Source organism: Rhinopithecus roxellana, chromosome 2 (assembly GCF_007565055.1).
Source record: "Rhinopithecus roxellana isolate Shanxi Qingling chromosome 2, ASM756505v1, whole genome shotgun sequence".
NCBI lineage: Eukaryota > Metazoa > Chordata > Mammalia > Primates > Cercopithecidae > Rhinopithecus > Rhinopithecus roxellana.
The window spans coordinates 167,490,149-167,516,983 of record NC_044550.1 but is presented as its reverse complement, the minus strand read 5'-3'; the positions used below and the strand labels follow the sequence as shown (position 1 = coordinate 167,516,983).

Here is a 26,835-nt window from a genome sequence, read left to right as displayed (position 1 = left end):
GGGGTAGCCAGACTGAGCCCCTAAAGGCAGAGACCCTGTCTGAATGTGTTTACCATTGTATCCTGAGCTCCTAGCATGGTGCCTAACATGTAGTAAACACCAATTCATATCTACTGAATAATGGAATGAATGAATGAGTGGATGGATGGATGGATGGATGGATGGATGGATGGATGGATGGATGGATGGATGGATGACTAGATGCGTGAATGCATAAGTGAATGATAGAAGCTCCGGGGAAGAGGATGATGGTTCTGGGAAGTGAACTGCACTTCAATATAAAGAAAAGCTTTCTAAAGTAAGCACCAGGCCAGGCGCGGTGGCTCACGCCTGTAATCCCAGCACTTTGGGACGCTGAAGTGGGCAGATCACCTGAGGTCGGGAGTTTGAGACCAGCCTGGCCAACATGGTGAAACCCTGTCTCTACTAAAAATATAAAAATTAGCTGGGTGTGGTGGGGTGCCTGTAATCCCAACTACTCAGGAGGTTGAGGCAGGAGAATTGCTTGAACCTGGGAGGCAGAGTTTGCAGTGAGCAGAGATCATGCCACTGCACTCCAGTCTGGGGAACAGAGTAAGACTCCATCTCAATAAAATAAAATAAAATAAAAAATAAATAAAGTAAGTACCAGCTGGTGATGGAAGGGTGCGCTTTGAGAGATGTTGAGCCTCCCAGGCCTGGGTTTGTCCAAGTAGAGGTCAGATGGCTGCCAGTCATGATGCATTGGAAAGCATTCTTGCATGGGGTAGAATGTAGACTAACTCTGTGAGACTTTCCACCTCTAAGAGGGGGGTTCAAGATTCTAGCCTCCTAGGAAGGATTTGGGTGCCTACCAAAGAGGAGGGGGGTCCCTCTGCCATCACTAGATGGGTACCCTAGGTAGACTTTGGATTATTCTCAAGTATTGTAGCTGGTAAACTTTCTAATTGATTCTAATGCATTGACGTTTTCTTGGCAATTGAGTGATGACAATAACATCCTGCTTATAGAACTTTCTAGGTAAGGAACACTGTTCTAGGCGACGTCCATATAACGACTCACTTAATCTCCTCAGCACCCCTATGAGATAGGTGTTATTACTGTCATTACATCTTAGAGATGGGGAAACTGAGGCAAAGGTAAGTTACATAATTGCCCAAGGTCATCAACTAATAAGTGGTAGGAATTGGGCAGCTGGTCTCTGCCACTCTATGTTCTACTGTCTTTTAGAGCATGATTTTTGTCAATATTCCATGGACATCCAACATTGTATACTCTGTTTTGAGGTATGCAAGATTTTATATACATATAAAAGCAAGTTCATTGATTGTATGATTCAATTCTTCTATGTCTTATATTTTGTCTACTTGATCTATCTAGTTCTGAAATTTTCCATTGTTTTTTTTATTACCAGCAGTTAAATATATAAAGCAGGGAGGCTGAGGCAGGAGAATCCCTTAAATCTGGAAGGCGGAGGTCACAGTGGGCAGAGCTTGGACCATTGCACTCCAGCCTGGCCCAGAAGAGCGAAACTCCATCTAAAATATATATATTATAGATATATGTATATATGTGTATATATATTTATATTTATATATATTTATACATATATGTGTATATATAAAGCAAAAGCTGTTTTATTTGGGCACATGTGTGGCTGTTATATCTTCCTCATACAGTCTGTCTTTTATCATATGTAGTGATAAAGGAGGAGGGATTCTTTATCCTACTTATTACGTTAAGTTTAAATCCTGTATGGTCTGATATTAATATTGCCATTCCGACTTTCTTTTTGTTTGCATTATCTGATTCCTCTTTGTCCACTACTTTATTTTAAACCTTTATTACTTTGTTAAAAGTGTGATTTGTGTAAAGATCATGTAACTAGGTGTTGTTTTTAATTCAATCTTCCTATTGTTGCTTACTACTTAGTGGGAGGATTTAGATCATTCTAATTTAGAGTAATAATTTATATATTTGACTTTTTTGTTTCCATTTTTCTTTATGATGTTTATGATGATATATTTTACATTCCTATTTCTTCCTTTTCCTTTTCCACATGTTTGCCTTTTTTGAGCATTCGAAAAATTTATTGTGATTTTTTTATTCCATTAATGGCCATTTTTTTTCTTTCCTTACTCTCATAATCAGATGCCTATTACTTCATTCTTTTTTTTTTTTTGAGACGGAGTCTCGCTTTGTCGCCCAGGCTGGAGTGCAGTGGCATGATCTTGGCTCACTGCAACCTCCACCTCCCGGGTTCAAGTGATTCTCCTGCCTCAGCCTCCTGAGTAGCTGGGACTACAGGTGCCCATCACCACACTGGGATAAGTTTTTGGTTGAGACGGGGGTTTCACCATGTTGACCAGGCTGGTCTCGAACCCCTGACCTCAAGTGTTCTGCCCATCTTGGCCTCCCAAAGTGCTGGGATTATAAGTATGAGCCACCGCATCCGGCTGCCTATTACTTCATTCTTATTTGAAAACAAAATATTGAACATTTCCCTCAGTGAGCCACACTGTGTCCCAGTCCAAGATGCTTGCTGCTCCCACATCCTCTCTACCTCATGAGATGGGACCTTTAGTGTGCATTTGCGTCCCTGTTCCTTTCCCTTCCTCCCTCTCCCTTTCTGTTTATTTACCATGAAGGCTTTCAAAGGTTTTTCTTTGTTCCGTATCCAGTCCTTCTCCAACTTAGGTTTTTTTTATTATTGTTGTTTGTTTGTTTTTGGTGTTTGTTTTTGTTTTTGTTTTTGTTTTTTTTGAGACAGAGTCTCTCTCTGTCACCCATGCTAGAGTGCAATGGCACAATCTTGGTTCACTGCAACCTCTGCCTTCCGGGTTCAATTGATTATCCTGCCTCAGCCTCCTGAGTAGCTGGGACTACAGGTGCTTGCCACCACACCCGATTAATTTTTGTATTTTTAGTAAAGACGGGGTTTCACCATGTTGGACAGGCTGGTCTCGAACTCCTGACCTCTGCCTCGGCCTCCCAAAGTACTGGGATTACAGGTGTGAACCACTGCACTCGGCCGAACTTAGGGGTTTTCTAGAGATGGTTAATAGAATTTCGCCTCAAAATGTCTATTCTGTATGACAAGTCTATATAGGGCATGTAAGTTACACATGTCAGGCAGTTATCCATTTGAATTTAACTTCTTTTCTTCTTTTCTCTCCTATTAATCTAATCATCTATCTCCATCTGTCTCTCTATCCTTTATGCCTCCACCCTCCTCCAGCCTTCCACAAAGTTGATTGGTCACTGTAATTTGCTCTCCTTTTCATCTTCCCCTCTTTTGGGGACTCTCTTCCAGTTCCAAGCTGTTTGGTTAAAGTCCTTTGTCAGACGAGTTATGTGGATGACAGTTTTCTCTCACCCTCTGTTCTCTGTTCAACAGTCACCTCCTTTCCTGTCCATGTACCTTCAACCTCAGTCCCCTTTTCTGCTTTACTTTTCTCATGCACTTAGCACTTCCTGACATTCCTTATATGTCTACTATTTACTGTTTTATCTTTTGCCTTCCCCACTAGATGTGAAACTCCTCAAGGCAGATACTCTATTTTATTGACCTTTATCTCTTCAGTGCCTGGGACAATGCCTGGCCCATGGTTGCTGCTCAATAAATACTTGTGGAAAAAATTACATTTTGTATATCTTCAAACATCGTTCTGCCTTTTGCCCTGACATGTGGGCGACATCTTAACTGGGAATAAGGTTTCTGAGGTGCAGTCCTTTCCTTGTGGCAGATTCTTCCATTGTCTTCTGGTTTCTCAGGCTGCACAGAAAAATTCTGTTGCCAGCTCATCGCTCTGATATTTTGTGCACACCCCAATTTATGCAATATTGTACTTGTATATTTTTGTTTCTACAGCAATCTCGTATGTCTGTCTTTGAGCCCGTCGCACAATGTCTCATGCATAGTAGGAGTCCCCAAGATATTTGTTGTATAAATAACTGGATGAATGAATCCATGGATGAATGGATGAGCACAGGAAGAAAGGGAGGACTTAAAGAGTATTAAGAAAATATACAAATATTTATTACTGAACACTTGATATGTCAACCACAGAGATGGTTTAGACCAGTAGTTTTCAAAGTGGGGCCTAGATTAACAGTGGCAGCCCCACTTGAAAACTTGTTAGAGATGCAAATTTTGGGGGCCCCGCCCAGACCTACTGAATCAGAAACTCTGGAGGCAGACCCCAGGAATTTGTATTTTAACAAGATGCAGGCTCCAGTTTGAGAGCCACTGCTGTAGACCATCCTCATTTTCTGTATGGGATCCTGAGGCTGGGAGTAGGAAGTGACTCAGTGTTCTGTGAGTGTCCAGGTCCCGATAGTTTCAGGCCTGTGCTCTTGCCACTCAACCACGCTGCCTCGCCTCATCTTGCTATGTTTTTTTGTAATTAAAACCAACCACGTATTTGTCAAAACATTTCAAAGCACTGGGATCGAATCTCCACTCTTACAAAGTTTCTGATTTCATTGGGGCATTTCCAGGATTAAAAAAAAAAGTGAGTTAGAGTTGTTTCTATAAGGCTTTGAGCAGTGGAAAAGTGCCAGGCGATTGCATTACTTTTCAGAGGAGGCTTCTCAGGCTGGAGCTGTAATGTTATAGCCCAGTGTTATGGCTCATGCCCTCCTCTCTGCTCAGTGCCTTAATGCACGTCTTACATGATCCAGTTTCCTCCTGTTAGTGGGAGCAAATGTGTAAATGGCGGTCAATGCTAGCCCAGGAGAGAGATGAGGATCTCTGACTTGATCAAGCGCTCATGATCATGGCCTTTTTCTCACTAATTTCTTCATTTGTCACCAAGTGTCTTTTTAATGTATTTTGTATATTCCTTTCCAGTCTTTTTTATATGCATATTTTTTATTAGTTTGTTTTTATATTTTGGGCAAAACCATGCTCATTATCTTATCAAAGATTGCTTCCTTCAGTACATCTAGCACAGGCCCTTCCTCAGCTACTACTCTAGAGCCCTTACCCATCTTTTTTTTCTTTTTTCTTTTTTTTTTTTAATATGCTTTCAGCTGGGCTCAGTGATTCATGCCTGTAATCCCAGCACTTTGGGAGGCTGAGGCAGGCTGACCACTTGAGGCCAGGAGTTTAAGACCAGCCTGGCCAACATAGCAAAAACCCGTCTCTACTAACAATACAAACAATTAGCTGGGCATGGTGGTGCACACCTGTAATCCCAGGTACTTGAGAGGTTGAGGCACAAGAATCACTTGAACCCAGGAGGTAGAGGTTGCAATGAGCCAAGATCGTGCCACTGCACTCCAGCCTGGGTGACAGAGCAAGACCCTGTCTCAAATAAATAAATAAACATTCTATTTTAGAAAACCTTTAGATTTATGGAAAAGTGGCAAAGATAGTTCAGAGAATTACTGTATACCTATATGACCTGCACACTCTGCACTCTAATTTTTTATTATATATATATTTTGAGACAGTTTCACTCTTGTTGCCCTGGCTGGAGTGCAATCACGTGATCTCGGCTCACTGCAACCTCCACCTCCCGGGTTCAAGTGATTCTCCTGCCTCAGCCTCCTGTGTAGCTGGATTACAGGCATGCGCCACCACACCCGCTAATTTTGTATTTTTTAGTAGAGACGGGGTTTCTCCATGCTGGGCAGGCTGGTCTCGAACTCCTGACCTCAGGTGATCCACCCACCTGGGCCTCCCAAAGTGCTGGGATTACAGGTGTAAGCCACCGCACCCGGCCAGCTGCACGCTTACTCTTCAGAGAACAGGATTTTAGGATTAGAGAACTGAGATTTTTGAGTAGAACAGTGACATTCTTAGATTGCTCCTTTTTGAAAAAGCTTCTAGAAGCCTTCTGTTGATTGGACCAGGCTTCGTTGATTGTATATCATTTGTCAGACTCTGGGCTATGGGGTGGGTACAGTGATGAACAGGACACAGCACCTGCCTTCTAGTTTTACCTTCACAACTCAACAGTAGAATTTATTTATTTATTTAGAAATAATTTTTATGTTATTTTTGGGTAGAGATGGAGTTGCTTAGGCTCTTGGCCTCAAGTGATCCTCTGGCCATGGCCTCCCAAAGTGCTGGGATTACAGGCATGAGCCACCATGCCTGGGCTAGAATTTATTTTATTAACATATTTTCAATTATGGTAAAACATGCATTTATATATACAAGATTTACCAACTTACCAGTTTTTAAGTGTACAGCTCAGTGGTGTTAAGTACATACACACTGCTGTGCAACCAATCTCCAGAAGTTTTTCATCTTGCAAAACTGAAACTCTGTCCTCATTAAACACTAACTCCTCATTCTTCCCTCCCTCCAGCACCTGGCAACCACCATTCTACTTCTGTCTATGAATTTGCTTACATTTGATACCTCATATAATGAAATCCTACGGTATTGTCCTTTTGTGGTTGAGTTTATTTTACTTAGCATAATGTCCTCATGGCTCATCCATACTGTATCATGTGTCAGAATTTTCTTCCTGTTTAAGCTGAATAATATTTTGTTGTATGTCTATACCTCATTGTGTTTATCCATCCATCTGTCGATGGATGCTGGTTTGCTTCCACCTTTTGGATACTGAAAATAATGCTGCTATGAACAGGAGAATACAGATATCCCCTGGGGTCCCTGCTTTCAATTCTTTCGGGTATATACTCAGAAGTGGAAATGCCAGATCATGCCATAATAGTGTTTTGAATTTTTTGAAGGCCCTCCCTACTGTTTTCTATAGTAGCTGTGCCACTTTACATTCCCACCAACAGAGCACTATTTCTCTATATCCTCACCAGTGCTTGTTATTTTCTATCATTTTCTTCTTCTTCTTCTTTTTTTTTTTTTTTGATAGTAGTCATCCTGATAGTGTGGCGGTATTTTTGTAGTTTTGATTTGCATCTCTCTAATAATTAGTGATGGTGGGCATCTTTTCATATACTTGCTGGCCATCTTTATGTCTTCTTTGGAGATATGTTTATTCAAGTCCTTTGCCAATTTTTAAATTGGCTTTTGTCATTGTTGATTGATTGATTTTTGGAGACGGAGTTTCACTCTTATTGCCCAGGCTGGAGTGCAATGGCGTGATCTCGGTTCACTGCAACCTCTGCCTCCCAGGTTCAATGGATTCTCCTGCCTCAGCCTCCCAAGTAACTGGAATTATAGGCATGCACCACCATACCCGGGTAATTTTTGTATTATTAGTAGAGACGGGTTTCACCATGTTGGCCAGGCAGGTCTCCAACTTCTGATCTCAAGTTATTCACCCTCCTAGGCCTCCCAAAGTGCTGGGATTACAGGTGTGAGCCACTGTGCCCAGCCCACTGTTGTTGATATATAAGAATTCTCTATAAATTCCCTCATAGCAGCATTATTTTCAGTATCCAAAAGGTGGAAGCGACCCAGCATCCATCAACCGATAGATGGATAAACACAATGAGGTATAGACATACAACAAAATATTATTTGGTTTAAAAAGGAAGGAAATTCTGATGCATGATACAGTATGGATGAGCCATGAGGACATTATGCTAAGTAAAATAAACTCAACCACCAAAGGACAGTACTGTACGATTTCATTATATGAGGTATTTAATGTCAACAAATCTGTATATTGTGGATATTAATGACTTATTAGATATATAATTTGCTAATGTTTTCTCCATTTCTGTGGGTTGTCTTTTCACTTCATTGGTAGCGTCCTGTGATATGTAAAAATGTTTCATTTTCATGTAGTTCAGCTTATTTATTTTAACTTTTGTTGCTTGAATTTTTGGTGTCATAGCCAAGAAATTATTGCCAAAGCCAATGTCATGAAGCTTTCCCCCACGTCTTCTTTTACAAGATTTATACTTTTATTTTAGATCTTTTATCTGTTTTGAGTGAATTTTTGTGTATGGTGTAAGGTGAGGGTCCAACTTCATTCATTTGCATGTGGATATCCAGTTTTCCCACCACATTTGTTGAAAAGACTGCCCTTTTCCCATTGAATGGTCTCGGCACCCTTGGGAAAAATCATTTGACCATATACATAAGGGTTTAATATATAATATAATTTATTTTGAAATGACATCAATGTATATTAATGCAATGTGTGTGTTTCCACTTCCCCTTTCATCCCGCATTTAGGTAGTATCACATTGTTTGCATTCATTACCATCATCCTGGGAGGCCTTAAAATTGGATACTTCATTGGATTTTCAGAATGTTTATCAGCCACTGAAGGAGTTTTCCCTGTCACGCATGCAGTGCACACTTTGTTGCAGGTAAACCACTGACGTTTATTTATGTTGTCTCATTCCTGTGAAGTGTCTCCCAGGAAGTGTAGAAACTTGTAACATCAAGACGTGCGGCAAGTGGAGCCAGTGTGAGCAGCTGTGGACTGCTCAGCCAGTCCCAAGGTGAACTGAAATCTTTCTTTGAGGCTTAGTTCTTCAGCTGCCTCCATTGCAAAATAAAAGTCTGTGTCCCCATGGCCGTGTCTGCAGGGATCCTATGAGGCAGAACTTCTAATGTTGAAGAGTCAGGAAATTCTGCCAAGCCTAAGTCTGCAGTAAAGGCTTGAGGGAATTTTATTTTCTGGGCATGTAACAGCTTTATTGAGAGAATTCACATGGCATATAATTCGCCCATTTAACTTGTGCAATTTAATGGTTTAGTCTGTTCATAGAGTTATGCAACATTGCCAAAATCAATTTTATTTTTTTAAAAAAATTTAATATTCTTCTTCTGTAGAAACCTTGTGCCCTTGCAGTGCCTCCTCTGGGTCCTGGGAACACTTTTGTTTTCTCATTTGGGGATTAAAATCTTTTAGAAATGTATGAGGATTTTTTCCCATAGCACCAGTAAACTTGGTGTGGCTCAGAAGTAAGGATTTGATAAATATGATTTAAATACATAGCTCAGGGTCAGAAAATTCTCATGGTTGAAAAGAATGCTAGATGGGCCTTCAGGGTAGTGTTCGCCCTTGGCAGAAATCCTTGGTAATGTTATCAGAGTCAGGATCTGAACTGTTGAATTGTTAGCCTCGTTTGTTTTTCTTTTTTATTGCATATGTTTAAGGTATACAACAAGATTCTTCTATATTCCTATCCATAGTGAAGTGCTTACTACAGTCAAGCATATTTATGTCTGTCATCTCACATAGTTGCCTTTCTTTGTTTAGGTATGGTAAGAGCACCTAAAATCTATTCTCTTAGCAAATTTCCAGTATACAATACAGTATTATTAACTATAGTCTTCAAGTTGAGCATTACATCTCTAGAATTATTCATCTTACATATTTGCAACTTTGTACCCTTTGACCAAAATCTTCTAATTTTTCCCCTCCAACCACCATTCCACTCTTCATGTTATTTTATTTTTATTTATTAATTTAATTTAATTTTAGAGACAGGGTCTTGCTCTGTTGCCCAGGGTGGAGTGCAGTGGTGCAATCATGGGTCACTGCAGCCGTAAATTCAGCTCAAGTGATCCTCCTGCCTCAGTCTCCCTAGTAGCTAGGACTACAGGCCCACGTCACCATGCCCAGCTTCTACTGTCTGTTTTTATGCATTTGATTAAAAATGTTTTTCTAGATACCACATATAAGTGAGATTATGCAGTATTTTTCTTTCTGTGTCTACCTTATTTCACTGAGCACAATGTCCTCCAGATTTGCCCATGTTGTTGCAAATGGCAGGCTCTGCCCTCAATCTTTTCTAAGGAAGAAGCTGGAGCTCAGAGAAGACAAATGACTTGCTCAAAGTCACTGCGGAGACACAGTGATTATTTTCTTCCCGACAAGTCACGCTGGAAGACCATGAACTTGTTCTAGTGATCCTGCCATTGCTGGAAATATTTTTGAGTTCCCAGTTTGAGAATGTTCTTTGGAAAGTTTTCTACCTCTAGAAAACCAGTGATGCCATTTTTAAAACTTCGTCTTTGACCCAAAATGGCCTTCAGTTTGTATCCCCAGCTGACTTACCAGATAGCACTGGACGACCTTAGAGTGTTTCTCTAGATCAAACACATTCTCGAACAGTGAAGCTGACAGACAGAACATGCCCAGTGAGCCTGGAAACAGTTTAACTCAGTGGTGGCACAGTGGGATTGCTGGGGAGCTTGCTGAGGGGCTTATTTGGAGGGGCTACCTTGCACTCGAAAGCTGTTATGGACTGAGTGACTGAGTTGTATCCCCATGAAATTCATATGCCGAAACCCTCATTCTCAGTCCCTGAGCATGTGACTGTATTTGGAGATAGGGTCGTTTAGAGGAAATTGAGGTTAAATAAGATCATTAGGATAGCCCAAATTCAATATGCCTGGTGTCTTTATTTTGCATTTTTTTGAGACGGAGTCTTGCTTGTCGCCCAGGCTGCAGTGCAATGGCATAATCTCGGCTCACTGCAACTTCCATCTCCTGGGTTCAAGCAATTCTCCTGTCTCAGTCTCCCAAGTAGCTCGGCTTACAGGTACCTGCCACCATGCCCAGCTAATTTTTGTATTTTTAGTAGAAATGAGGTTTCACCATATTGGCCAGGCTGGTCTTGAACTCCTGACCTCAGGAGACACACCTGCCTCGGCCTCCCAAAGTATTGGGATTATAGCGTGAACCACTGCGCCTGGCCTTGGTGTCTTTGTAAGAAGAGGAGAGAAGGACACAGACACACACAGAGGGACAGCCATGTGAAGACACCGGAGGAAAGCGACCATCTACAAGCCGAAGAGAGAGGCCTCGAAAGGAACCAACCCTGCCAACACCTTCATCTTGGATTTCTAGCCCCAGGACCCAGAGAAGAGAAATTCCTGTTATTGAAGCTGATGGTCTGTGGTCCTTTGTTAGGGAAGCCAGAGCCGATCAAAGATAACTGGCTGCTCATTCCAGGGGAGCCAAATCCCATGAAGACAGAGCCTTATAGTGATTCAGTGACAATGTGGAAAGCTTTAATGAGGCCAGAAAGAACTGCATTCGTTCATTCATTCATTTTTCATGCAGTTCATCTTTAAGTACTGGGCGAACATTGTTCTCAGCATGGGGAATACAAGGGTGCAAAGCCATGGTCTGTGGCACACACCATGAGGGTGTCAGTTAGGTGACAGTCTCCAAAACAGTGACAACACTGGGCTCAGTGCTTTGACCAGAGTGTCCCAGAGCAATGAGGGAACACAAAGGAGGGCATTTTGACAGCTTGGCGTGAGGGTCGCTTTCTGCCGGGGAAGGTCCCAGAACCATCTGCGAGAGAGGGAGGAGCACAGGGGTAGAGGGTCAGAGGCCACTGGAAGAGGGTGTCTTTGGGACGTGCAGTCTTTCCTCACAGTGGGGTAGGGAGAGGATGTGTGGGCACAGGCTGGATTCGCGGTTTGGTGTAGGGCTTGTAAGCTTGCACTCTGGTCAGATTGCATGACTCTGGCTCTGACCACAGCAGTGTGACTTCAGGCAAGTTACTTAACTTCTCTGAGCCTCATGGGTCTTATCTGCGAGGTGGGGACAATCACAGTACCTACTTCATCGGCTCATTGTATAGATTAAAGGCACAGGTGTATGAAAAGCACTTAGCACAGGGCTAGGTGTGCAGCAAATTCTTGGTCAAGGCTGACCATCAGCTAGGGGCTTGGGTTTCACCTCGAGGGCAATGGGGAGCCACTGAAGGCTTTAGGCAGAAGAATGACCAGGACAGATATGAATTTTCAAAATATCCCTCTTTGTTGGTGGGTTGGAGATCCTAGCTTTCTAATTTAAGGCATTTTATTGGCCTGGCAAGTCAATGAATTAATCATTCTATACCTGTTGGACCCTTACCATGTGCTTTTGCTACATTAGATGACTGGAGAATGGGAAACAGTATATGTGTGTGTGTGTGTATATATATATATATACACACACACACATACACACACACATACACACACACACACATATATATATGTAACAATTAGGCGCTGTTCTAAAAAACAGAGTATTTATTTTAAAATTGTGGCAAACACTGTAAAACCTGTAGATACCAGGATGAAATCACTTTTGTCAGACCCAGGCAAAACAGGCCTGGGAAAGCACCAAGGAGAGGGGACTCCTGCCTACATGTCTGAGATATAAAGTGTTTCCAAGGACTTTCTAAAAACCTTTCATGCATCTCCTGCTTTGATGAAGCTAGACATTATTAGACATTCTTTAGGACTGCAGTAAAGCAGATAAGATGCTCCTGGAAGAACTCTTGCCCAGCACTGGCATCTCCACCAATGAACTGATGACAGCTCTGGCTTTGAGCCTCTAGAACCAATGAACTCTGTTTCTCAGTGAATTATGTAAATCTCTCTTTGCTAATAACAGCTCCTCCTTACCCTTCCCTCACGGAATGCACTGGTGGCTTGCCATTCCATGCATTCTGGATTGTAATTCCTATTTCTATTTCCAACTAAATCCAACATATTTAGAGATAATTTTTTCTAGTGTCTTTTTTTTTAGGTTGACAGTCACATAACATCTACCATCTTAGTCATTTTAAGTGTACGGTTCAGTAATGTTAAGTACATTCACTTGTTGTACAACCAACCTGCGGGCCTTTTTCATCTTGCAAAACTGAAACTCTGAGCCCATCAAACAACTCTCTATTTCCTCCCTCTCCCCAGCTTTTGGCAAACTCTGTTCTACTTTCTGTCTTTATGAGTTTGAGTATTCTAGATGCCTCATACAAATTGAATCATACAGTATTGGTCTTCTCGTGTCTGGCTTATTTCTCACAGCATAATGTTCTCAAGGGTCATCCATGACGTAGCACGTATCAGAATTTTCTTCCTTTTTGAGGTTGAGTGAAATTCCATTGTATGTCTATACACTGTGAAAGGAAAATTAATCTTGGGACCCCAAAATCACTAAACCAAAGGGAAAAGTCAAGCTGGGAACTGCGTCAGGCAAACTTGCCTCCCATTCTATTCCTAAATAAGATAGCTACACAGATTTTAAAGATTTTAAAAAGCTACAAACCTCCCTCACAATTTGTCCACTAGGAAATTCCTTGTGGGATCCAAGATCTTTACTCTAAAAGAGTTGTGTTAAATTTCACCCTCACAATGTAAATGGATAGCTGATCTTCACAGGCACAGGAGAAAGGGCAAAGCTGAAAGTCAGCCCTCTGCTCACCCGAGACAAATGCGTACCTGATGGCTTCTTATGCCCTACATTTGTTTTATCTTAGTAGAAACGCAGTTTTGCCGAGCTAGACGGATGCGTAAGCGACGATTCCTCTACCCTCTTCACATGAGAATGGCTGATCAAAGACTCAAAAGAATGCAACCATTTGCCTCTTATCTACCCACACCTTTATAAAAACATTTCTTCCTTGTTTCACAGTATTTTTCCTTCCTCTTTAAAATATTGAAGACCTCAAAATCATCTGTAAAGAAAGGTATAGACCTGTCTCCCAGGTGCGTGTCCTTAATGTTGGCAAAATAAACTTCTAAATTGATTGAGACCTATCTCAGGTGCTTTGTGGTTTATACTACATTTTGATCATCCGCTTATCCATCAGTGGGCGCTTGAGGTGCTTCTGCCTCTTGGCTATTGTGAATAATGCTGCTATGAACACGGGTGGCCAAATTCTCTTTGTGAGAACTTGCTTTCACTTCTTTTGGAGATATATACATATATATATATGTATATATCTCCAGAAGTGGTATTGCTGGATCATATGGTAATTCTAAAAAAAAAAAGCAAAAAGCATTTATTTTAAAAATATAATGTAACATCACTGAGAAAAAGTGGAAAAGATAATGAAAATGCACCTGTAAGCAAATCAACTGAAACCAGCATTCGCTATTGTTTTTATGTATTTCCTCCATTCCTTGTACTTAAAGTGTACATTCTTCTCAAAGTTTGTGGGTGTAGAATTTTCTATTACAAGTTTTTCACTAAAAAAAGGTTTCAATGTTGGTAGGTAGTTTTTATAAAAAGCATCAATTAAATGACTGTCTAATTTCAAATCATTGATAATTGCTACTTTACTTAACTGTTTCCTTATTATTGGACTGAATGAGTTAACGAGGAGTGACTGCTGTCTGTTTTTATTGCTGGATGTTTCAAGACAGTTAATGCCCTGCATGTGTTTTCCTGAGTAAGACGGTAAATCTTAGGTAAAAGAATGTGAAAGAGGTGATACGTGGATATTTGTTTTATTTTGTACTGTCTGATTTTATTTTTGTGACTCTTAATTAGAAAATAAAGATTAAATGAGACATTTATAAAATGCCTAGCAGTGTTTGGCATGCAGTTGGTGCTCAATATGTGTTTATCTCTAAAATAAAGCCCAAAGCATTTTAGAAGCCCAAATAATGCCTGGTATATAGGAGGAGCTCAGACAATGTCAGTGAATTAGTGAGTTAACAGTGGAGAATATTATTGAAAACATACACGCTTCTTCAGGTGCTAGTCTAAGTGATTGACATGGATCATTTCATTTAATTGCTCACAACACCCTCTAGGGTAAGTTCCTATCATCCCCATTTCAAAGACGGGAAAACAGATTCAGCAAGGTTCCCTGACTTGTCCAAGGCCATGGGTTATTCAGTGAGGAAGTCAGGATTTTCACAGGTCTGTTACTATATAGAATCCATGATTTCAACCCTTTCCCTGTATTGCTGCTAGTGACTGCATAATTGGGAGACTGCTTAGCATATGTAATAGACTGAAATAAAAAACCAGCCCAAATCAATTTCATTATTCATTTAAAGCTCTCAACATTTCCTTTCTGGCCACTGGCACACAGTAACTGTACAGTGAATATTTCTTGGATGAAAACTAACATGTGATATAAACCAGTAATAGGATTAATGTCAGGCAGGCTACTACTTCCATACCCTGTCCCACAGCAGACATCCTAAATCAATCACCCCATCTCACAGAAGACACAGAAGACATCCTTAATGAATTGCAGCAGCATTTCTTCCTGAACCAAGAGGCCTCGCTTTATCTTTCTGCACAGTAGTCCTGGATCATCGTCCCCACTGGGGAGTGGCACTGCCACCTAAGATGGAGCAGGAGGTCACTGATGTCCCAGCATTTTCTCATACCTTTTCTTTGAGTTTTATAGCTTCTCAAGTTTGCAAGTGTAATGATGAGTGTATCACCGATTTTTCTTTTCTTTCTTTATTTCCATCTAGGTATATTTTCTTTGGGGGCATGCAAAGGATATTATCCAGTCTTTCAAAACACTGGAAAGGTAAAAATTGTGGGTAATTGCTTTATCTATTGAATTTGGCATTCATTTAGAATTATCAAAACTCGTCACTGCCATCTCGCTTTGATTATAAAAACAGACCAACTCTCCACTCAGTCCTGAAAGCTAAGCCCCCACTTACGGCAGAGAGAAGAGGATTTCTGCTTTTGGCTTCTCCATGGGACAGGTCCAGAAGTAGCATGAAGTGGGCTTGAAGTTTGAATTTGAGTCTGTATCTTAGACACTTTTCCCTTATGACCCTCAGTTTCCTCCTCTATGAAATGGAGATGAAGGGAAGAACATGTAATTTCTTTTTTCAACCCTCATAAATTCTCAGTTGAGATGCTGTCCTGAAAACAAAGGTCGGATTAACAAGAGAAAAACTAACTGGAGTTTATTGACACTTGCCGTGTGCCCATAATGTGGGAGGGACCTCAGTTCTAACACATTTCTGTTAAGGCAGTGGTTTGGGGGCCTTGCTTAGATAGTATTTTAACGAAGAGCCATAAATCTTATAAGGACAAGACCAAGCCAAGTTTGCTCCCAGATTCTCCTATCTCTGCTGACCTCATTTCTGAGCTGGTAAGAGCCCAGAGCTATCCCCAGTAAGAACAAAACTCACATCTCTGTCTGTATGCAGGAAAGGAAGGGGAGGTAGCAAGATCTTTTGTTTTTGTGAATCTCCATCCTGCCATCAGGCAGGCACAGGGAGAGGCAATGTCCCCTGCGTTTTTAACCTTCTGCCGCTTGACAATCTTCAGTATCGTGGAGAAGAATCTATTGGTTTCTTTCAGAGAAAATAACGTAGCCTGCCTCAAGGACTGAATGAAGGAATTGATGTAAAGCACTATGTAACAGGCACTCAGCAAGTGTAGGATCTGTTACTAGGTCCACCCACCACCCTCCCAGGGGATTGTGAGGATGGAAGGAAAGAATCAACAGGGTAATGGAGTGAATCTCCTAACTGCAAGGTGTTGTTACCATGTAAGAAAGCACCATGCGCACACACACAGATGAAGGAAACATACACTGAGATTAGAAATGGCTGATGAGAGCCTTCCGTTTACAGTAGTCTGGGATTGTCAAATCCAGTGATGAGAAAGGCAGCCTGGCGTGGGAAAATGACACCTGCCCTTGGTTTGTGGACCATTTCCAGATCAAGCCAACAGGAGGCTGCCAGCTTGCAGGGAGCTTGTATGGCAGAACAGCTTACAGCCATGCGTGGCAACAGTGCTACCTCCTTGAGTTCCATGGGCCTGGGACTGGATAGTGCCATTTGGACCAGGAAAAAGGAGAGAAGAAAGGGGAGCTGTGTGCATTATGAGTAAAAGAAAAGCCAGCCAGTATGAGGCAAACAGCATTGTCTGCGTTTGTCAAAGGCTCTATAGAATGCTTCCCAGATACTTTGGGGAAGGCTGGCCATGATCTACAGCAACTGGGCAAGCGCAAGGGGCAAACAGATTGGCAAACACCTGACTCAGAAACCCTGGGATTCTGTTTCCTTCTCCAGTTGTGCTTGGACATTATGCCAAAGGAAGCCAGGATTCAAATGAGGCAAGGTTTTGCCTGCAGTTTCCCGTGAGAGTCCCAGAGAGATCAGCTGAGGTTAAAACTGAGAGAAGAGGCAGGGTCAAGGTTGAGGACGCAGTTGCACCATTTTTCCCGTGGGCAGATCATGGTTGAGGGGTCTCTTTGTCTCCTTTTAGTAAATTTTCATCCCTCTAGCTCTGCTTCCAAGACCCAGCTTCTTTGATGTCCTATAGGCATTGAGTTGAGTACTGGCAAGTTCAAGACTAAGGCTGAATGCCAAGACTCTGTGGTTTCGGAAGGTTCCATGGATCTGCCCCTCCCAGCCAGGCAGGGGACCCACCCAGAGCCTGAGCTGCCAGGTGAAACCGGAATCATGCTTCCTGTGGGCCTCTGCTTTCCAATTTAGGAGGGATCAATTCCACAGAAAGTTTTAAAGAATCCCTCTCTCAAATCACCAGTGTTTGCTGCACCTGCTACCTGCAAGGCACATTGCTAAGTACCCTGAAAGCTACCAGTGTGAATACACCTTAAGCCTGCAGGTGTAGGAAGACTTTGGAGTATTTGAAGAAATCAGTGACCCTATGGGGACCGCATTCCCCATGGGTCTCTCGCCTGCTACCCAGAGTCCAGTGTCTACCTTCCACTTAGTTCTCTTTTCTGTCTTCTGCCGTAGGAGGCAGCATGGCACAGAGCCAAGGGCAGGACTCTGGAATCAGACTAGAAGAGCTCTGCTGCTTACCGTCTCGGCAAACCCCCATGTGGCTGCTTACTCCATGTGTGACCATGGGCTCATCCTTGAGCCTATCTGGATCTCCCGCAGCTCAACAGTGTCATTACCGAGCAGGCTCTTTCTAGATTTCCACTCTACCATCCTCAGTGGGCTGCAGCTTTAGCCCAAGCTGGCTGTCTCATTGTCATAAGATGGCTGCCACAGCTCCAGCCTTCATGTCCACATTCAAGGCTAGATAAAAAGGAGAAAGGGACCATAGTAGACTTTTCTTATTCTTGTTTCTTTTGTCAGGAAAGCAAAAGCTTTTCAGTAGTGCCCAGTAGACTAAAGCTCACATCTCACTGGCCAGAATGGCCATGCCCGGCTGCCAAGGAGTCTCTGGCTTGTTTCAGTGTCCTTAGAAGTAGGTGGCGTGGTAGAGGGGTGGATGATGCTTGGGGCTGGCCAATCAGCAGTAAGGGTGGACCTGCTCTCCAGATTTCCAATGGTACTCTTTCATCTTTCCCTCATTGTTCTCTCCTCTCCTCTTCTCTTCTGGGAAAAAGATTTGGGGTGTGGTGTGGTGGGTTTTCTGCTTTCAGTAAATTTTCATCCCTCTGGCTCTGCTTCCAAGACCCAGCTTCTTTGATGTCCTACAGGCATTGAGTTGAGTACTGGCACTTTCAAGACTAAGGCTGAATGCCAAGAATCTGTGGTTTTGGAAGGTTCCATGGATCTACCCCACCCAGCCAGGCAGGGGCCCATCCAGAGTCTGAGCTGCTAGGTGAAACCAGAGTCATGGCTGAGAAGGAGCCGTGTATTTGTGTGCGCACGTCTGTCTCAGCCCATGGGGCTTGAGGCTCTCCTAGGGCTGCTTGAGGCTCTCTCAGGGCTGCCTGAGGCTCTCCCAGGGCTGCTTGAGGCTCTCCCAGGGCTGCTTGAGAACTGAGTCCTTGTGTTTTTCAGGTTTGGGGTGATCCACTCAGTGTTCACCAACCTGCTTCTGTGGGCCAACGGCGTCCTCAATGAGTCCAAGCACCAACTCAATGAGCACAAGGAACGGCTCATCACTCTGGGCTTTGGGAACATAACAACAGGTGAGTGGTAAGAGAGGTGAGTGGCCCTTCTGCCATGTTGGAATATCTTGGAAACCTGCAGAGTCCACAGTGCAGGTTCCAAAGAACTGCAGGGCACCCAACTCAGCATCAGCCAGACAGCCCCCTGCTGTTGAAAATCTTCCAAAACCTGAATCTCTCATACGTGATGTGTAATTAAAGGTTTCTTCCATGACTCAGGGACTTGTGAGACCGACAGTGATCATTCTGATGGCCATTCCTCATGGTCCAGTTTGCTGCAGAAATAACTGTCTTTGTTTTCAGCTAGAGAAGATTGATGGTTGCTTCTGCTTGTGTTTTTAATTAAACCTCTATTACCAGTTCCTTCTAGTGAAAGTATGGCTTTTAAAAATTCATAGAAGTCTAATGGTAGGTTGTGGTTAATAGGCTGTAGTTCATTTAAAGTTTTAATTTAGCTGTACTTGGCTTATAATTCTAGCTCATGTCTGTTCCACCTTGTTCCCATTTGAGAGCCTGTTGGGTTAATCTTTATATATATATATATATATATATATATATATATATATATATATGTATTTAATTATACTTTAAGTTCTAGGGTACATGTGCACAATGTGCAGGTTTGTTACATATGTATACATGTACCATGTTGGAGTGCTGCATCCATTAACTCATCATTTGCATTAGGTATATCTCCTAATGCTATCCCTCCCCCCCAATCTTTGTATTTTCTTCTAAAATCCTTTAGCATTTACAATATGTCACTCCTATATTAGAACATTCAGGCTGAGGGGAATGTGGGGCAGGGAACTGGGTGTCTCAGGTTTGTTCCCATCATGTGCCAGCTGTGTGACCTTTGGAAGGACATTTAATCGCTCTGAGCCTCCCTTTTCTCATTTGTAAAGTGAGGGTATCCAAATCATGCACTTGCAAAGATCCCTTCTGGCTTTAATGTGCAGTGAGTCTGTGCCAGCTGTGTACACCCAGCTTGTCCTGGAGAACCACTTTGAACCTGTTTCGTCATCAGTGGGGTGGAAACAATGAAATCACCACCCCCAACCAGCAGCTACTCTTGGTATTTGGGCCTCATGTCCTCCTTGGTATCAATATCAGTAGCAGCAATGGCAACAATAACAAAAGTAAACTTTTATTAAGCATTTGCTGAGTGCCTGCCACTGTTCTTGGAAATTTACACATGTCATTTAATTTGTGCCCCCACACTCTCTGGTAGGCTATATATATGTGTTTTTTTGTTTTGTTTTGTTTTGTTTTGTTTTGAGACAGAGTCTCACTCTGTCACCTAAGCTGGAGTACGGTGGCACGACCTTGGCTCACTGCAACCTCTGCCTCCCAGGTTCAAGCGATTCTCCTGCCTCAGTTTCCTGAGTAGCTGGGACTACAGGTGTGTGCCACCACACCCGGCTAATTTTTGTATTTTTAGTAGAGACAGGGTTTCGCTATGTTGGCCAGGCTGGTCTCGAATTCCTGACCTTGTGATCCACCTGCCTTGGCCTCTCAAAATGTTGGGTTCACAGGCGTGAGTCACCACACCTGGCCTCAGGTAGACAATATTAACCTCATTATATGGATGAAGCCATCAAGCCACAGAGAAGTTAGCCTAGGGTAACGCAGTGAACAAGTGATCGAGTCATGGTTTGAATCTTAGCAATCTGGCTTCAAGGCCCTCTGTGAAAGATGAGGTTGGATTAATTTTCTAAAAAAGAACTCTGTCAGCTCTAACGTTCTGTGACTCTGAACTTTTCCTCTTGATGTCTTCCCTTGTCTTCTGCATGATGCCGTATTGAATTGTAAGTGCTAGGGAAGCCCTGTACAGATTGAAGATTATTACCGGGGGCAGCGGCTCACACCTGTAATCTAAGCCCTTTGTAATCCCAAGGCAGGATCATCCCTTCAGCCTAGGAATTTGAGACCAGCCTGGGCAACACAGGGAGACCCCATCTCTGAAAAAAAAAAAAAAATAGCCAGGCATGGTGGCATGGGCTTGTGGTCCCAGCTATAGCTACATGGGAGGCTGATGCAGGAGGATCACTTGAGCCCAGGAAGTCAAGGCTGCAGTCAGCTGTGTTTGTGCCACTGCACTCCAGCCTGGGCAACAGAGGGAGACTCTGTATCAAAAAAAAAAAAAAAAAAAAAAAAAGAAAAAGAAAAAGAAAAAGAAAATTACACAGTGTTCTGTGAATGTAAAACTAATGCTACGATACAGCTTTTCTCAGATTTTATAAGTAATATATACATATCACAAACTAAAACAATGACAAAGTGTGAAGGAAAAAAAAAATCCGGCCGGGCGCGGTGGCTCAAGCCTGTAATCCCAGCACTTTGGGAGGCCGAGACGGGCGGATCACGAGGTCAGGAGATCGAGACCATCCTGGCTAACACGGTGAAACCCCATCTCTACTAAAAAAATACAAAAATCTAGCCGGGCGAGGTGGCGGGCGCCTGTAGTCCCAGCTACTCCGGAGGCTGAGGCAGGAGAATGGCGTAAACCCGGGAGGCGGAGCTTGCAGTGAGCTGAGATCCGGCCACTGCACTCCAGCCTGGGCGACAGAGCGAGACTCCGTCTCAAAAAAAAAAAAAAAAAAAATCCACAACACTTATCCAGAAATGCAGTAAATGCTGTGAATGTTGGGTTATTTTTTTGTAGTGTGTCACATATTTATAGTTGATTTTATACTATATGTTTGATCTTTTTTTTATTGCAACCTACAATAAGAGACAGATTTTACACTGTAACCCAAACACGCACATACCTATGTGTGTATGGGTGATGAAATAATACTTACTTTTACTATGTCAGAGACGCTCCCAAATTTTATGGTAGTTGATTCCACTCCATTCTATGCTATTCTAGCCCACTGAAAATTATTTCTGCTACAAAAAAGTTGGTTGCTACCTGATTTTACAGCGTGGTACTGGGTTGTGACTTGCATTAAAAAAAAATAGATATACAGTTTGTTCTTACTTTTTTCCATTTTCCTTGAAACGGGATTACTTTCTTAATATTTGACCACATCTTGGCCGGGTGTGGTGGCTCATGCCTTTAATCTCAGCACTTTGGGAGGCTGAGGTGGGTGGATGGCATGAGCTCAGGAGTTCCAGACCACCCTGGCCAACATGGCAGAACCCTGTCTCTACAAAAAATATAAAAATTAGCCAGGCGTGGTGGCACTGGCCTGTGGTCCCAGCTACTCAGCAGGCTGAGGTGGGAGGATGCTTGAGCACAGAAGGCTGAGGTTGCAGTGAGCCAAGATTGTGCCACAGCATTCCAGCCTGAGCAACAGGAGACTCTGTCTCAAAACAAACAAACAACCCCCCCACCCCACAAAATACCAAAAAACCATAAAGCACATCTTAATTATAATGTACAGTGGTTGCCTACTATCTCATTGTTGGGATATACTAAAATTTACTTAACAATTTCTAAATTGTTGGAAATTGAGCTGTTTCTCTCTCTCTCTCTCTTCTCTCCTCTCTCTCTCTCTCTCACTCACACACACACATACACATACATAATTTTACCTGACCTTTTTTTAAAAAAAATTATTTTTTGAGACTGAGTCTCGTTCTGTCACCTAGGCTGGAGTGCAGTGGCGCAATCTCAGCTCACTGCAACCTCTGCCTCCCAAGTTCAAGCGATTCTCCTGCCTCAGCCTTCCGAGTAGCTGGTATTAGAGGCTTGCCACCACGCCTGGCTAATTTTTGTATTTTTAGTAGAGACGAGGTTTTGCCATGTTGGCCAGGCTGGTCTTGAACTCCTGACCTCAAGTGATCGTCCTGCCTTGGCCTCCCAAAGTGCTGAGACTACAGGGCTGAGTGACCGCGTCCGGCCTTACCTGACTCTTCGATTATATTTTTTTATTCGTCCCTTTGAGTAGAAGGGTAGAATGGGAAGAATGGAATTATGGGTCAGAGACTGCATTGCCTTTAGGGCTTTGGTGACCCGTTTCGTCATTTACTTGCAGCATCTGCCCTCCTGTGACGACAGGGCCCTCCATACCGCAGTCAGCTTCTCTTCCAGAAGGTGGTGCCCATTTGCTTTGCCCACACTGATGATGGAGAGCGCCTGTCTCCTGCATGCTTGCTAGCACTGGAGTCTTAAGAGGCATATCTTTTGCTAATTAAAAGGGGCAATTTCTCCAGAAAGTATTTTTAAAAATTAATTTTTAAAAATCACACGTGTAAATCATCTTCACAGAGAAAATTTAGAAAATACAGGGAAGCAAAATCTAGAAGACATTAAAAATCATCTGTCATTTTTCCACCCAGAGATAACCATTGTTAAGATCTTAGTTTGTGTCCTTCCAGATTTTTCCCATCTGTGTGTCTGTCTATCCATCTATCTATCATCTACATATCTATTTTTTACAACAATAGAGTCATCTTCTCTATCCTCTTTGGCAACCCACAAAATAAATGCAATTTAGGTAATGCATAAGCTTTGGGGATACTCAGGGCTATCAACTTAGCCATGACATTAAACGTGATAATAAGCCATGACATGATACAGCTTATAATCCAGTGGGAAGATCCAAGCCTGAATCCACGGTGGAAACGGTTTTCTGTGCTTTTCTGCTTCCCCTTGCACATGCTAATCGCCCTCCTGTGTGATCTACCTGTCTCCCCTAGTTTTAGATGACCACACACCGCAGTGTAACTGCACACCCCCAACTCTCTGCACTGCCATCTCCCACGGGATCTACTACCTCTACCCCTTCAACATAGAGTATCAGATCCTGGCCTCCACAATGCTCTACGTCCTGTGGAAGAACATTGGGCGCAAAGTTGACAGCCATCATCACCAGAAGATGCAGTTCAAGTCTGATGGGGTCACGGTGGGCGCAGTCCTGGGCCTGACCGCACTGGCCGCCACCATTGCTGTGGTGGTGGTGTACCTGATTCATATTGGGCGCTCCAAGACCAAGAGCGAGTCGGCGCTCATCATGTTCTACCTGTATGCCATCACCCTGCTGATGCTTATGGGGGCTGCGGGGCTGGCTGGAATCCGGATTTACAGGATAGAGGAGAAATCACTGGACGAGTCCAAAAATCCGGCCCGCAAACTGGACTCAGACCTCTTGGTGGGGACCGCCTCGGGCTCCTGGCTTATCTCCTGGGGCTCAATTTTGGCCATCCTCTGTGCCAAGGACCACCCCCACTACACCTGGTACAACCTGCCCTACTCCATCCTGGTGATGGTGGAGAAGTACATCCAGAACCTCTTCATCATTGAATCCATTCACCGAGAGCCTGAAAAACTCTCTGAGGACATCCGAACCCTTCGGGTGGTCACAGTCTGCAATGGCAAGCCCCTTGCTTCTTCCTGCCTCAAGAGTGGAGGTGTGGCCGAAGATGTGGCTCCCCAGGGCAGGGACCTGCCACCAGCAGCCAAAGGAAATGTGTGCATGAGAGAAGGCTGTGGAAAGGAGGAGGAGAAGCAGGAGGAGAGCAGCTGGGGAGGGAGCCCAAGCCCAGTCCGCCTTCCCCGTTTCTTACAGGGCAACGCCAAGAGAAAAGTCCTGAGGAATATTGCAGCCTTCTTGTTCCTCTGCAATATTTCGGTAATCTGCACCAACTTATTCTTATTCTTTTAATTTTACTTTAAATTTTCATTTTAGGTTCAAGGGGTACACATCAGGTTTGTTACATGGGTAAATTGCGTGTCACTGAGGTTTGGTGAGCAAATGATCCCGTCACCCAGGTAATGAGCATAGTACCCGATAGGTAGTTTTTCAGCCTGCACCGCACTTCTGACCTCTCCCCTCTACTAGTGCCTAGTAGTGTCTATTGTTCATATCTTTGTGTTCATGAGTACCCAAAGTGTAGCTCCCACTTGTAAGAGAGGACACGTGGTATTTGGTTTTCTGTTCCTGGGTTAATTCACTTAGGATAAGGACTCCAGTTCCATCCAGGTTGCTGCTAATAATGTGATTTCATTCTTTTTTAAGGCTGCATAATATTCCATGGTGTATAGCTACCACATTTTCTATTTATTTATTTATTGAGACAGGATCGCACCCTATTACCCAGGCTGGAGTGCAGTGGCATGATCACGCCTCACTGCAGCCTCAGCCTCCTGTGCTCAAGCAATCCTCCCATCTCAGCCTCCTGAGTAGCTAGGACCACAGGCATGTGCCACCACACCTGGAAAATTTAAAAAAGCTTTTTTTCTTTTTTTTGAGACAGAGTTTCACTCTTGTTGCCCAGGCTATGGTGCAATGGCGTGATCTTGGCTCATTGCAACCTCTGCCTCCCGAGTTGAAGTGATTCTCCTGCCTCAGCCTCCAGAGTAGCTGGGATTACAGGCACCAGCCACCACACCTGGCTAGTTTTTGAAAATATTTTTAGTAGAGATGTTTCACCATGTTGGCCAGGCTGGTTTCGAACTCTTGACCTCAAGTGATCTGCTTACCTCGGCCTCCCAAAGTGCTGGGATTACAGGTGTGAGCCACCACGCCTGGCCAAAACTTTTTTTTTTTTTTTGTAGAGATAGGTTCTCACTGTGCTGCCCAGGCTTCTCTTGAACTCCTGGGCTCAAACAATCCTCCTGCCTCAGCCTCCCAAAGTACTGGGATTACAGATGTGAACCACTGTACCCTGCCATAATACATTTTCTTTATCCAGTCCATTACTAATGGACATCTAGGTTTCTCTTGCCTTTTTAAAATAAGCAATAGAGGCAGCTTGTAATAAAAATACCGTAAGTACAAAATTAAAATATAAACCTGGAAAGTAGACCTATATTCTACGAATCTACCTACTGAAGACTTGCTGCATGCTAGGGGCTGGGCTGGGTACTAAAGATTAAAGTGGAAAGATTCAGTCTCTTTTCTCTAAAAGGTCTCAGTATAACGGGGGAGGGAGACAATGAGAAAATCTAATACAGTGAGCAGGACAAGTGCTGAGAGGGGCTTGTGCAAATTGTACTAGGAGCAGGGATCCAGAAGGACTTCAGTGAGTAGTGGGTGCTTGAGGTGAGGTCCAGTGTCAATCAGGAATGCTTTTGGTTGCAAGTGATAGGCAATTTTATTCAGTGTCTTCAGTCTTAACAATGTTTAATTGTCTCATGAGAATTCCAGAGGTTGGCTGCTTGGGGTTGGCCTGGCAGCTGAACCAAGTCTTCAGGCATCCAGGCGCTGTTCATTTTGTCAGTTGGGTGGTGTGGCGCTTGTTGCCACATGGTCATGAGATGGCTGTAGCTGCACCAGGCATCACATCTAGGTTCAAGACAGAAAGCAGCGGGGAAGGGCTGTGTCTCTCACGTGGGCACCCCTCGCTGCAAGGGAGGCTGGAGAAATGAATGGTTTGCTTTCCAGCTTCTCTGATGGAAGGTAGCAAGGGAGAGGAAGGTGTACAGTCACTCACCCAATCTTGTCTGCATCAGCAAGGAATGGCTGGAAGTTCGCCAGGTGATCAAGGCAGGGAAAAGCATTTCAGGCAGAGGCACATAATATGTGAAGACACAGAAGCAAAGACACCATGGCACGTTCTGGGAGCACCAAGTAGTTTGGCATAAATTCCACGTGTGTCAAGCAGAGCCGCAGAATGGGAAATAGGAGAGAGGGCCCAGCTAGGTGGACTCTGGCTTGAGCAGGGCTTCCTAGGCCTGGCTGGAGTCTGGTCTTTATGCTGAGGGTAAGGGAGAATTTTCTCAGATTTGTGTTTTGGAATGATCCTCCCAGCAGCTGTGTGTAGCAAGGATGGAGACAGATAGGGCCAGAAGCAGAAAGACTGGGAAAGAAAGCCCTGCAACAGCCCAGGCAGGAAGGGGAGGAGCTTGAACCAGCGCAGTGACAGAGGGATGGAGAGAAGAAAAAGAAATAAGAAGCATTGTGTGCTGTTGGGATTTTTTTAAAGACACATAAAGAAAGGATGGTGGGGGTTGGTGAGAAGGAGGGGGAAGCAGCCTTTGCCACGGCTTGAGTCTCTGCAGTGATGGTGACTGGTGGCTGGAGGGGAATGCCCCAGTCCACAGAGGTGCCTGCCCATCACTCCGGGTGAAGTCAGCTCTCTGCTACCAACCTCCATTATCAAGCCTGCTCTCTGTTGCCCCAGAAGCTCAGCAGCTTTTGAGCTTCCTCCCCTGAATTTCAGGTGGTGCATACAAGGCCTGCAACTTTTGATATAGCCCTAAGAATGCAAAGTTGGGAAGGTCCCTTCTGAAGTCAGAATGGATGTGTGTCTGCCAAGCAAACCTGATCCACCCTAGCCTTGGATCACCCAGGTTCCTTCAGCTCGCTAGGCAGTGAGGAGGGGCTTTGAAGGGGGAAGGTCAAGAAGAGTTTGGCTGCAGGCAGACTCTCTTCTCCATCTAACAGACATTTGCCAGGCACCTGCTGT

General features: G+C 43.6%; 1 protein-coding gene across 1 annotated transcript in view; it reads left to right on the top strand.

Annotated features, from left to right (window-relative positions):
* Nucleotides 1–26,835, top strand: part of OTOP1 (otopetrin 1) — a 37,448-nt gene that overhangs the window by 4,778 nt on the left and 5,835 nt on the right. Inside the window, exons 2-5 of the mRNA XM_010357590.2 lie at nucleotides 8,102–8,238; nucleotides 15,107–15,165; nucleotides 18,368–18,498; nucleotides 23,125–24,056. Of these exons, the coding sequence (XP_010355892.2) occupies nucleotides 8,102–8,238; nucleotides 15,107–15,165; nucleotides 18,368–18,498; nucleotides 23,125–24,056 (1,259 nt within the window). The remainder of the gene's footprint in view (nucleotides 1–8,101; nucleotides 8,239–15,106; nucleotides 15,166–18,367; nucleotides 18,499–23,124; nucleotides 24,057–26,835) is intronic.